The sequence below is a fragment of the Helobdella robusta genome (genome assembly GCF_000326865.2).
Source record: "Helobdella robusta unplaced genomic scaffold HELROscaffold_1, whole genome shotgun sequence".
Classification (NCBI taxonomy): domain Eukaryota; kingdom Metazoa; phylum Annelida; class Clitellata; order Rhynchobdellida; family Glossiphoniidae; genus Helobdella; species Helobdella robusta.
In genome coordinates, this window is record NW_008703570.1 from 10,478,477 (window position 1) to 10,491,826 (window position 13,350).

The 13,350-nt window shown below is 30.0% G+C and overlaps 3 protein-coding genes across 3 annotated transcripts; 2 read left to right on the forward strand and 1 right to left on the reverse strand.

Annotated features, from left to right (window-relative positions):
* Window positions 1-367: 367 nt before the first annotated feature.
* On the forward strand, window positions 368-1,057 carry HELRODRAFT_62089 (hypothetical protein; the record flags this gene model as incomplete). Its single annotated transcript, XM_009011374.1, has 1 exon — window positions 368-1,057. One exon carries the CDS (start codon window positions 368-370, stop codon window positions 1,055-1,057), a length of 690 nt encoding a protein of 229 aa, XP_009009622.1.
* Window positions 1,058-1,319: 262 nt separating this feature from the next.
* HELRODRAFT_62766 (hypothetical protein) lies at window positions 1,320-2,803 on the reverse strand (the record flags this gene model as incomplete). Its single annotated transcript, XM_009011375.1, has 4 exons — window positions 1,320-1,622; window positions 1,764-1,913; window positions 2,119-2,313; window positions 2,723-2,803. The coding sequence occupies 4 exons, from the start codon at window positions 2,801-2,803 to the stop codon at window positions 1,320-1,322; spliced, it is 729 nt and encodes a 242-aa protein (XP_009009623.1).
* Window positions 2,804-5,113: 2,310 nt separating this feature from the next.
* On the forward strand, window positions 5,114-12,100 carry HELRODRAFT_188032 (hypothetical protein; the record flags this gene model as incomplete). The annotated part of the gene is made up of 6 exons (XM_009011376.1): window positions 5,114-5,201; window positions 7,313-7,423; window positions 8,019-8,213; window positions 9,157-9,316; window positions 10,305-10,687; window positions 11,931-12,100. The coding sequence occupies 6 exons, from the start codon at window positions 5,114-5,116 to the stop codon at window positions 12,098-12,100; spliced, it is 1,107 nt and encodes a 368-aa protein (XP_009009624.1).
* Window positions 12,101-13,350: the final 1,250 nt, after the last annotated feature.

Sequence of the window (13,350 nt, forward strand, 5' to 3'; positions counted from 1 at the left end):
TTAATATTATTAGTTTTGTAAATTTTTAGATAATTGGAAAATATTTAAATCCAGTATTCTGAATATTTATAGTTGTTTTCCATCATACATAAAAGTTTTATAATGACAAACTTGCTTTAGTTTTATTTCCAATTAGAAAAAGCAGAATGTTACTAAATGAAACTAACTGAAAAAGACATTCACCTTATATAAAAATTAATAATTCTCTTGACAGTCTTACTTAAGTTTAGTTAAGTTAGACATGTTCTAAATGTGCCATAACATTTCTATAAATCTAAAATATTGTTATTTTACAATTTTAAAAAATTACATTAGAAATGCTTTTTCATTATTAATATAATAAATTTTAAAGGATTACGAAGAGAATATGAAAAACAGTGAGTTTTACAAATGGAATTTGGATTTCACAACAAAAGTTCTTGCTGATAAATTCCCATTCAGTTTTATTTGGACCATTAAGCCATCAGAAATGGAAGTAGGGACATACGGTGTGTATAAAAATTTTGTTGAATCAACCAACTATGGAATACCGTTGCATTATGCAAATCAAAAATCTTGGGTTCATCTCTGTCATTTGTTAAAAAGTGCAATTAAGAATTTGTCAGATGGAAAACTACTTGATCATGGCACATGTTACAAATATGAATCTATCATAGATCTGCCATTAATCTTAATTGGTTTCAGTAAAGGGTGCATTGTTCTTAACCAGCTGCTTTATGATTGGGATGGTGAAGTCAACAGTTGTGATGCTTTACAGCTATTCATGAATAAAATGAAAAAGATTTATTGGTTAGATGGAGGTCATGCCGGTTCTTCGTGCTTTTGGGTCACAGACACTGTTATCTTAAAGCACTTGGTTTTAAAAAACATACAACTTGAAATTCATGTAACACCATTTCAGATTATGAACAGGCACAAACCAGTTGTTGCCAAAGAATATAAAATATTTCTCCGAATTTTGAATGATTTAAAAGCCAACATTACAAGCAAGGTACATTTTGAAAACCAAGAACCCTCAATTGAAAATCATTTTTCTTTATTACTATCATTTGTGTAAATAAAATTGTTAATGTTCTGAATCGTAATTCATAAAGGCACAAAGTCATTTTGAATGAGATTACAAGGTAACAAAAGTCACAAGTAAATAATAATACAGGTACTTTAAAACAAAAAATTGTTAAAATGTAAAACATTCCTTAATATCAGTTCAAAAAAAATTGGAGTAACATCCAGAAATGAAAGAAGTTTTCCTGCAATGAAATTAAATGTGGAGCCTGGCATAAAATCACATGTACGCAAGTGTGTATGTGTATAATGTATTAAACTGGTGTTCCATACTTCATTTTTTCAATTAGTTCAAGCCTTTCATCAGGAGTGACATTAAAGTATTTTTGCTGCAATGTGGAATATCGTTCCAGAGGTTCTATGACATCCCTAAATGTCCCATCTCTCCAGGAATTATTAAATTTATCTAGCAGGCTTATTATTTGTTCATTAGAGAGAAAACATTCTAATTCTTTCTTCATCAGGTTAGGAACTTTGACATTTTTAAAAATCAAGATTCCTCTTAGGCCAAACCATCCCCCATATTTTGGGTGAAGACAAACTCCACATATTTTTCTCTGTCAAATATAATATAATAGATGTAATATAATTTAGATTTCATTATTTTGAATGAATTTGTCTATTCATCTAAAAACAACACTGCAATTAAAAGATACTACATTTTTTAAACATTGCCTTCAATTGTATCAAAAAATAACATTTTCAGGCCATGGGTCACTATGTTTTATATCTTTTCTTTGAAAATAGAAAACGCCGCCAGACACATGTCCTGCTGTCTGTACCAATACTTTTGGTCTTTTTGAGTGGTGGAATTCAAAATCATGTATTAATTCAACATCTGTAAAGTTCTTTAAATGTGTTCAAGTATCGTTTAAAGATTTGTTAAGATATGTGTCATTATCTCTACAAAATTTGACAACAATAAATGCTAACAATTTGGAATATTTAATGAACAGATTTTATTTAATATACTGAATAGGCATGTAAGTTGTAAATCATGAAAGGTACAAAATGTAATTTGTACATTTGAAAAGAAATGGAAAAGAGTATTACACTTTTCAGTTTGTTCAGGTAGAACCTCATACATTCATCTAAAGCATCATTACCTCCCTTGCCATCCCACTGCTCAAGAAATGGGCAAAATAGGATATCAAACATCTTTGGTAGACTGACTAAAGAGAAGGCAAGAGTATCATAGTCATACTCTAGATGGAAACTTTTATGAACTTCATCATTGTACCATCCAATCTGTTGTTAATTAAAAGACAAGTTTAAAAAATTATTTCTATTTGCTTCATCATGTAGAACCACCTTTAGTAATTTTAGGAAAAATGATTTTTTTAATGACATCAACTATTAAAGCCATTAATAATTAAAAATAGAGTGGTGAAGTCAGCAGCTGCAATGCCCAATAAAAATACTTACTAATTAAATAAATGATAATTCAACGAGGAATTTTATAATATGATGAATGCTCATAACATAAAAATAAATCAATAAATAATGATGCACGCACAATGAAATACAATAAGTTAGAAAGACATTGGACTGGATGGATGGGATTGGCAGATGATAACATTTTTGTTAATCTGCCAATCAGGCTTACACCCTTTTTTTAAGCCTTTTTTAAGACTTAAGTTTGTTTAGGTAGTCGTACCTTAAAGGGATACGCTTCAAGACCAATCGGTAGAGTTAGACCATGCAACTTCGTAGAAATGTCTCCCAATAGTTCAGTCATGACTTTTCTTCCGTGAAATCTAGTTTATTTATTATCTTTTTATTTTATACGTATGTATGTATAATTGTCTTTCAACGACCACTGCTGGGCCTTCAACTTCGTGTTCTGTTTATTTAAATTCTAAAAGTTAATTTAAGTCTTCAGTAGCTTATTAAAAAGTCGCTGGAATAGAACTATGGATATATATATATATCCATGAATAGAACTGTTACGTTTTTTTTATTTTTTAATAAAATAAAGTTGTGGGAAAACTTCAAAGTATCATATTGTATCATGGATATATATACCCATGTGTTGTATATGTAGAATGCTGAAATCTGGTTTGATTGTTAATAATCTTACAGTTACACTTGAATTTAAAGTAAGCATGGCACCTTTACATACAACACCATTAAACGACACCAATCCCTTGAGTTTCTCATGAAAGCCAGCCATTATTTTGATGTTATATTTATATACCATATATAATAAACTGAAATATTGCGTAAATGTCGATAGCGCGTTGATGCCGCAGTCGCCGTTTCAACAGCACAGAAAAGAAGATGGAACCTTTTTTGTAATACAAAGAACAATGCCAGGAAAAAATGACGGATGGATAACATCAACAACCGGACAAAGTTCTTACTTGATGAGATGTCACGGCGAACCGATCACCGACATCAATGGGTGGAGGCTTTTTACACAAAGCCACCCACCCAACGGGTCTAACATGGCTATAAACTGTAAAGAAGAAGAAAAATTGTTATTTAACTATCATGTTTTTACAACATAACAGGGTTTATAGTGGTTCAGAAGACTAATGTCTGTGTGAGAACCACTGCCAATTAATTGTCCTAATATCCTAGTTTTCCAAGCTTGATCTTAAAACCATTGGTTGATTCCACGGAAATCCTATTGTAGAATAAACCCTCTCGTCATTTATCTTTTGAGCGCTGTGTGATAAAACCATTGAGGTATAAATATATATTCTTGCTTAAACATGATAAAACTTGCGATGAAATCGCTATTTTCAAAATTGCTGTTGGTAAGAAGGGATGTTTTATTCTAATTATATAGTTTTACGTATTTTATTTTTATTTTATTATTGTGCTCTATAAGATGAGTAGCTACGCTGAAGATTGTTTACAAGTTATCATTAAGACACCTGTATGTGTGTATATATATATGCGTACATATGTGTATGTTACGTGCAGAAAAATATGTATGTATTGTATGAATATATTGTCTGTATGTATGTGTGCATGTATATGTGTGTGTGTATGTTTATATGTATATGTGTGTATGTTTATATGTATATGTGTGTATGTATATAATGTGCGCCTGTATTGAGGTATGTATGAAATAATGTATATATGACTTGTGTGTCAAGTTCATTTCATAGCATCTTCCGAGCATTTCTATAGTTAGTGTTGTCATGAGTTTTGTGATTTAGTTGGAGTTTTGTTGCGAATAAGAACCATCTTCTTTTTTTAACATCCTCTAAAAAAACTAAATGATGTTAATGTTTTTTGTTAACTAAATGAATAAAAGTAAAAAGGTGAGTTTGTTCGTATTTTTTCACGTGTTCTACTATATAAGTAAGACAAACACAAAATATAAGACTTATAATATAAGTCGATAAGATAAGATAAAAAAATGCAGTTTTGCTGGCATACTTTCTTTTTATTTATTTAATTTTAATAGCATACATCTAGCTAGCGTGATATGTTAGTTTTATAAGTTGCATATATCACTTTGTTGTAAATGAATTTATACATTAGCAGTGTATTATACATAAAATAAATGCTTATAGATAGCCTTATACAGATATAAATAAAGGTTATAATACTCACACACACATATATAATCTTAAATAAATAATGTTTATGTAAACGTAAACCTTATTTATATAATATATTATATATATATATATATATATATATATATATATATGTATATTTCTGATTGTTTGATAAGGCTATAAAAAATTAATCCCATTTTCAGTTGACCAGCATGCCTTTATTATTTTTGCATGTGAATCACGTAATGCTTTTCTGACTTTTTCAATGTTCAATATTGATTTTATTTTTTAAATGTTCCTTCTCAAATGTATTTTGAATTTCAAATAATAATTCTCAAAAATGTACTACTATAATTTTTGAATACAAATTATGGTTATAATACATTTTTGAAAAAAATAGTCCCAATATTGATGATAATTTTGGGCACTTTAAAGTTTAAATTATCAACTACTAATAACATAACCTAAAATAACATGACATAACTCTTACCTACGTCATCCAGATTTTTGCTTGATGTTTGAGAGTCAAAATGAAGAATTTTGTTCCATCCGTGATAATTTTTTTATGGTGGTGTGTTAATGCCAGTAAAAATGAATTGGAAAGTAAAAATTATGCTAGTAAGTAAGAATCTGTATTTATTTTTTATTTTGCTTCATTATTTCCTATTATTGTTGTTTCCTTGTTTCATCATTTATCATTATCTCCTATACATAAATAAATAAGTAATGTATGTATGTATACATTGTATTTTTATATACAATTTCATTTGTATTTATATTCAAAAATACAATACAATGTATGAAATATCCCAAATTTATCTGCATAGAAATTATTATTATTATTATGTCACCGATTTGGTTAATATATGAAATTTCATTTGCTTGTAGACTAAACAACTTACCTGATATGATGATGATGGTTGTTCATGATGTTTATAATGATTAAGATGATAAATTATTTATGATAAGATGATGATGGTGATTGTAATGGAATGACGATGGTAATAATGAGGAAGAAGAAGGAATGAATAAAAAGTAAAATGATGGTGATGATAATTTTAATGATGTGAAGAATGATAATGATAACCCTCATAGTAACAATTAGGAAAATGATAGAATAGGATAGTAATAGTGATGAGGTTCATGGTGATTATAGTAATAAGGACCACAAAGATGATAATTATGATGAAGGTGATTATGATAAAGATGATAAATAAGGTCAATTAGTTAGCCATGTTAGTTTTGTAAATAAAATGAGGCATTGATAACAACTAATAATAATTAATGCTGTGTGGTAGCCCTGCTAGCCAAATAAAGATGATTTTGTTCTCTGATCTTTTCACTTTTTCCTGATCATCATCATATTCTGGCATTATTAACCAGGGAATAAATAATATATAACATCATATGATGCACTGTTTCCTAGAAATTGGCTGACGAGAATCCTTATAGAGTAGCAGGTGCTCACTGCAAATTTCTAATTTCATACTTCATGTTCTTTGTCTCATTATACAAATACGAAATCTAAAGACGGTTTTCAATTGTTATGTTTTGCTGCACTACTTTACAGTTGACACACATCAGTGATGACGAGTACTTAAGTACATACGTACTTAAGTACGTACTTAAGTACAAATGTAGTACTTAGGTACTTATACTTAAGTACATATGAAAATCTGTACTTAAATACTTATACTTAAGTACATATGAAAATCTGTACTTAAATACTTATACTTAAGTACATTTTCCAGTACTTGTACTTATAAGTAATAAATTTTTCCTGTAAGTACCAGAAAAATTTTAAGCAAAAATAAGATAATGTCAACATTTAAAAATTGAAAACTGTGATGAAAACACACACACACATTTTCACATTGACATTCTTGTTTATCTCTCTTATCAACATTTGTTCTTGTTTAGTCATGGATAGCGGGATGTTAAGATAACCATTGGCTAATTGAGTCATTAAAAGGTGGTTAACTCACATCACTCTGACATCTATATATCTATATCATAGACTCTACATGATCTATATACACATGCACGCTATATATAGTAGTTATTATATATATATATATATATATATATATAACAATCCTTATAAATATATGTGTTAAAGTGTGGAACGTATATTTAGCCAGGCTGGAAGAAATCGTTTAAGTGATGAATCATTTGAAACTTTACTTTTACTCAAAAAGAACAAACTCTTTTATTGATGTAAATAAATTACTGTAAATAATGAGTTGATTTCTGAGTTTAATAAATTTATAAATATTTCAAATTAACCATGGTATGTACTTAGGTACTTATGTACTTAGTACTTATACTTAGTACTTATAAGTATCAAGTATACAATCTGTTTCGGTACTTAGTACTTATACTTAAGTACTTTTATTACTGAGTACTTAGTACTTATACTTAAGTACATTTTTTGAGTACTTACGTCATCACTGACACACATACACACACACAAACAAACACAAACACATATTGCACTTAATTAATATGAGTCACTCTCTACAGAGAGAATGCCCAAATCATGTCCAAATTCTAATAACAACTACTTCTAGTCACTATCTTTTTAAAAATCATTTTTATTATTTTCTAAGTATCAATGGTGAATGCTCGGTTTAAACTTTTTTAAATTCTCACGTTTATTAGTGATGTGTGATTGAAATTTTTTTTTAATAATTTTTATAATTACTGAAAAAGTGTTATCATTTTTTCAGTTATACAGCCTCGTTTTGGTAACATAGTTGTGAATCAATCGCAGAAATTCAACTGCACCTTGACAAAATGGTACAAAGGTAATTTTAGCATTCAGAACATGAGCTTCATAGGTTAGCCATTTTTTCTATTAGGACTTATCTTTAAATTCTGTTATATTGCATTCAACCTACAGTATATATGATTTTTTTTAATGGCATTTAAATTTTGTTATATTAGACTCAATTTTCCGTATAAATGATTTTTTATTTATTGCCAATTATAGCTTTTTCTTAAAGAAAGATTTTTTTAAAATTCAAGTTACTAGAGCATATGTATTTATTTTATTTTAATTTATATTTTTATTCATTTTCTTGCATCATTTACACTTTCATTGGTTATAATCTTCTTATTATTTTTTAGCAAGTTGGAAAAACTTTATTTTTCTAATTTGGCTGGATCGTTGTTGAACTGTAGTATTGTACACTATATATAAATATATTTGATTGATTGATTGATTGATTGATTGATTGACTGATTGATTGATTGATTGATTGATTGATTGATTGATTGATTGATTGACTGACTGACTGACTGACTGACTGACCGACCGACCGACCGACCGACCGACTGGCTGGCTGGTTGACTGACTGACTGACTGACAGACTGATGATTGATAGATTGATCGAGCATATTCAATAATGTTTGCATGACTAATTTTTTTTCAAGTGGGTTTAAGTGACAGACGACAAAGCTATACATTCTCCCATCCGGATGTAACTGTCCTGTCTAACGAAACAGCTGAAGTGGTCATTCCTGGAAGAATATTTAGTTTCCAAACGGAAAATGCATACATCTATTGCAATATGCCAGATACATCTCATCGTCAACTGCTCGGAAGGCTAGCGCAGTTCTGGGTGCATGGTTCGTTGGTTACTTGCTTGTAGGCTATTAATTATCTTCGTTATAAAAATATCAGCTCATTAAAACTAAATTAACTATTGTGTATTTGTCACTATGAAATGTATTATATAAATATTTGAAAATCATTGCGTGAAACTGTTGGACATTCATTTCATCGCCGGCTCACACACATTTGCAGAGTTACTTTCCTATCCTGGATGATGTATTAATAAGTTATTTACTGACTAATTAATTGTTTAACGACCTCTAATTACTTTGAATAAAAATTTTTGTAATCGCTGTCAGTATGTTAATGCATTGTTAATTTTCATTTCTATAACTTTGATTCTCATGTGATCAGGTAAGGTCTAAGAATCTTTATAAATAAATATAATTATTATCTATAAATTAATTAATAATAGTGAAAAATAAAATTGATTTATTTGGTTTTTATACTGTTGCTCTTTTGGAGTCCTTCTCTCTCACTATGTTTAACTTAAACGTTGTAATACTTGGATGAAACTTTAATTAGTTTCCACATTTTGACAACATATTTAGTAACCCTTCTACAAACAAATGCCAGTTTATTTTCTATTCAAAAACATTGCAAAAATTTGTTTGCAGTTATTTTCTGTCGTCTTTGCTTATTTCTTTTCTCTAGCCTACTATTTCAATTTACTTTTACAATTTCATTTTTTAAAATTGGTTCATATTCAAATGGACTTGATCTTGTTTTGACATTTGTTTTTTTATCGTGAAGTTTTTTTTTGTTAACTTCTTAACTTCAGCCTTATAAATTTTCAAATAGTATTTAGAAACTAATCTTTGGACATTTTGTTAGGTCTCACCGATTGACACTTTCTGTTATTAATCTTTAGTTTAAATGTTTAATCACATAGTCATATATTTCAAGATAATCCAGTCGTTTTTTTCATGTTTCTTGCTAACCCTAACTTTCCACTAGATGTCCCTGGCAAACCTCCATCTCCTGTCTGCAGACTTAACAAGTTGCAATACGTCTGCTGCTACTGGCCTCGCTTCCTTGATGCTAATATGTATCTCGAAAGTAGAACACGCGACTATTTTAAACGTTTCCACTTGGATTTTTTGCTCAACAGAACAAGGTTTGTCTCAGTTCACTCATACAAATGTATTGTACATATGTCTTTGTATATGATGTCCAAGTGTTTTTTATATATTTTTTTATATATTGTATAGTATATATAAAGGCTGTACCGAGAATCCGGTCCCGGCCAAAATTAGGTCGGATTTCGGATTTGTATCGGATTTTTGTTTCGAAATTGTCACCATAGTTTAAACTTTGAATGTATATTTTTTGTATGTATCTCTGTTTTTGTATGTGTATATGTATCTACGCATATGTGTACGCTTATACACATGTATATTCATTTGTGAGAATGTATCTAGTGTATAAACGTGTTGTATATATGCTGAATAATGTGAATATATCGCTTGTACCATCTGACTATCTTATTAATGTCTTAACTATTTTTGAATTATCAAACATTAACACCAAGCACTATGATTGAGAAATTTGTTTTTTAAATGTGTTAACATAATCACATGTGTTCTTATTATTGTATACAGTACGTTTTAATGTACAATTGTTTCTAGGTGTATGTTATTTGTGTATAATAAATCGATGAAGAAGTATTAATTCGATTTGTGTTAGATATAAGTTAGGTTTTAAGATTTATCGAGAAGAATATAGTATATTGAAGTTTTATGAGTTAGCTCAGTCACAGAAATACATGAGAAGCTTTTAATTTAATTTTTAGGTGAGTGAATAAAATATTTGTTCCTAGGACCATAATAACAGTTTCATTTTTATTTTGATATAATATTATTTGTAGTATGTTATTTCTCATTATTTGTAGGCAGTTTATTATGATTATCCGTAGTAATAGCTATTATTATAGGTATGCTACTTAGGGATGTTACTGACGTTATTCTATGCCTGGTTGTCATTGCATGTACATATTTTATTTATTATTTTTATTTATTGTACTTGTAGGTTAATTATATTTTAGTTTTTTCTCCTATGTTATGTTATCTTATTTTGTGTTAAGTTATGTTGACTTAACATTGCAGAGACGCGCTGGTAGAGAAGATGTGTTCGAATGTTTATCGTTCGTGCGCCTTTAGAATCGTTAATGGCAGCGTGGCCGACAACTACACAAGACTGAATTTGAACAAGTATGATGAGAACTGCCAGGAGGAGTTCCATGAAAGGACGTTTGTCGAGAGATATCATGAAATGAACGGAAAGAATAAGAAATACGACTATGTCGATTATGCCAGAGAAATTAAAAATATAAATTTTGATTTACGCTATGCTCATGCCGAGGAACCGCTTGTGCAATTTCAAGATGAAGAATTTTGCAGCTCAATTAATGTATCAGCAAACGTGTCTATATTCCATTCTGATCATCATAAGAAATCTGACGATGTCTGCTTCATGTTGTCTGACCTAAGTTAGTTCTATTTCTGTATTCATCATTGGTGTGTTTTTTGTTTTATTAAAATGCCAATGACATTTTAATCTGTCTTTATTTTTGTGCTTTAATGTTCTTCAGTTGTTCAGACGTGAAGACATGTTTGCATGTTAGGTAATAAATAAGTATTGGTTTCTATGTTATAACCATGAAAGTTTAATGTAGATTTTCTCCAACTGCTCATATTAGACTGACGTTGTTATTTTATTTCTTTGCTATGGAATTATTATTTAAAATGTAACAGAACATTTGCAATTCTTCACATTTTCTCAACTTTCATATTAAAAATTTTTATTCATAAACCAGGGAGAATTTGTATCTATCATAAAAACTTAATTAACGTTAAATGTAGTCTTGTGTGATGCAATTTCTTAGTAATTCAGCAATGTTGCAGTATTGAGTGGCTTCTACCTTTGCAAAATTATCAGCATTCACACGTATGTATGTACCATAAGATCAATAATTTCTGGGTGTTATCGCCTCTCTGTGGCACGATTTCTAATCAATTTGTAGTGACGTTAAATGTGTTGCCATGTTTGTGTGGTTTGCTGTTGTTGTTTGTTGTTGTTGTTTGCTGCTGTTTTTTGTACTTATGCTAAATATATTGTGATGTATTAGTTGTTTGTGTGGTTGTTGTTTTTTGTCAGCCTGTTACATGTTGATTTGCCGTTATCCTTGATTTTATGTGTTTTCAATCTTCAAAAATATCATTTTGTTTGTAAGGGAGTTAGGGTTTTTATTAGGCTCTTATCTAGTCGTATGTGTGTGCGAAGCGATTGGAATGGAGAGAGCAGGTGGAGAAGGACAGAGTGAAAGCGTTAAAGACAGAGTGAAAGGAAAGAGTGAAAGTTTCGTGATACTGAGGCGAGTGACAGATGTGAATGGCGTCGAGGGGTATTTCGGTTTCATCACAGGTAGCCAAACGGCAACCCCCGATCTTGGGGGAAATGTCGTCTAAACGTGTGTTGTTGTTTTGTTGTATGTGTGTGCGAAGTTTGTTTTCAACAATTCGTGTATGCGCTGGTCATAACTTTGATTGGCTGCTTGCATTCTATGTATTGCTATAGTTTAGTTTGTTATTTTCAAGCTTTTAATCCTAGAAAAATGAAGAATAAACAGGGACATGTCTTATTCATTTTATTAATTATCATTATTATTATTAATAATATTTCTATCATTTTATTTTATAATTATATTATTATAATTAAATTATATTTTCCAGTTGTCTGCGAGGAGATAGAGTGGATAAAAGCGGAACCAACCTCCAACTTTCCAATGCCATCTCCAACGGCGTTTCACTGGTCGAGACCCTACTCGGCCAGCCATTCGAATGTGCCCTTCGCTTATTTCATCACTCTGCGCAATAACTTTGACGAGGTAGGTGGTGGCTGAAGTTTTTGAAATTGCAAAAAAAGAAGAACAGTTTATTATTATTTAGTCGCAAATTGGTATAATAAATATGCATTCTAGTTAGTTTAATATCTTAAATTATTATACATGTATATAGCAATGAAAAAAATATCCAATACGAAATTGCTATCTCGTTTATGTCTAAGTTTAAAGTGTGCTTCAAACATTTGCTAACATTTATTTGCATAATCATAATGTTTCCACGCACACTGTATAAAGAACAAAGTGCAGTAGTTGTGTTATCGTTATGCACCATTCATTTTTTAATGCATTGAGATATTTGAATAATTTTTTGTGTTCTTTTGTTATATCTCTGGTTGAGAAGATAACTTGAAAGGTGATGAGGATGATGATGAAGCTGATGATTTGGTGATAGTGATGACGATGATGTGGAATGATGATGAGGAATAGGTTGTTGTTGTAATAATAATGGTGAGTAAGATAATTTAGTTGTACTTGTGATGTGTGGTAGTGAGTTAAATTATGATGTTGTTATTGTGAGGTGATGATAATTATTAGCCTCACACAATTGAATGAGTGTGATTTTTGATTAATGATTAAGGTTTCGAAAATATTACAACATACAAAGACCTCATAGTTTCATGCATCACCCAAAATATTTACATTGTTATATTCATGTTCATACATAGATATTTAAACAAGGCAGTTCAGCCTGTTCATAATTGATATTTTAGAGACGTGCTACTCAGTGCATGCCTGCCTAACCATATTGTGTCTTCCAATTATTATTATATTCAGCGTTATGTTGCTCTGCATGAACTTTTTAAGAATCCGTTTTGTGTGCAGTTTGTGTTCAGTTTGTGTTCAATTTGTGTTCAGTTTGTGTTAGTGTCTGTGTGCTTAAAAATTTTGCTTTGGCTCGTGCAGTTTTGTGTGTGCCTACGCATAGATATATTACATTTTGATGTAACGTATTTCTAAATATTGTTCATACTCTCTGTAAGTTTATGAAGTAGGTTGTGGCTGTTTCCATCATTGTACCTGTGATTTAATAAAGGATTGGTAAGGTCTAATGTGCCCTGCTGCTTTTATGTTTATGAAGGACGTTGGTTTGTTGTGCGTGTCAAACATTTATTTAAGCTTCTTTCTGAATATTATTTGATAACTCTAAAAATATATGATAATATCAACTAACAGAGAGAGAAAAAGAGAGAGAGAGAGGAGAGAGAGAGAGAGAGAGAGAGAAAGAGGAGAGATAGAGAGAAGAGAGA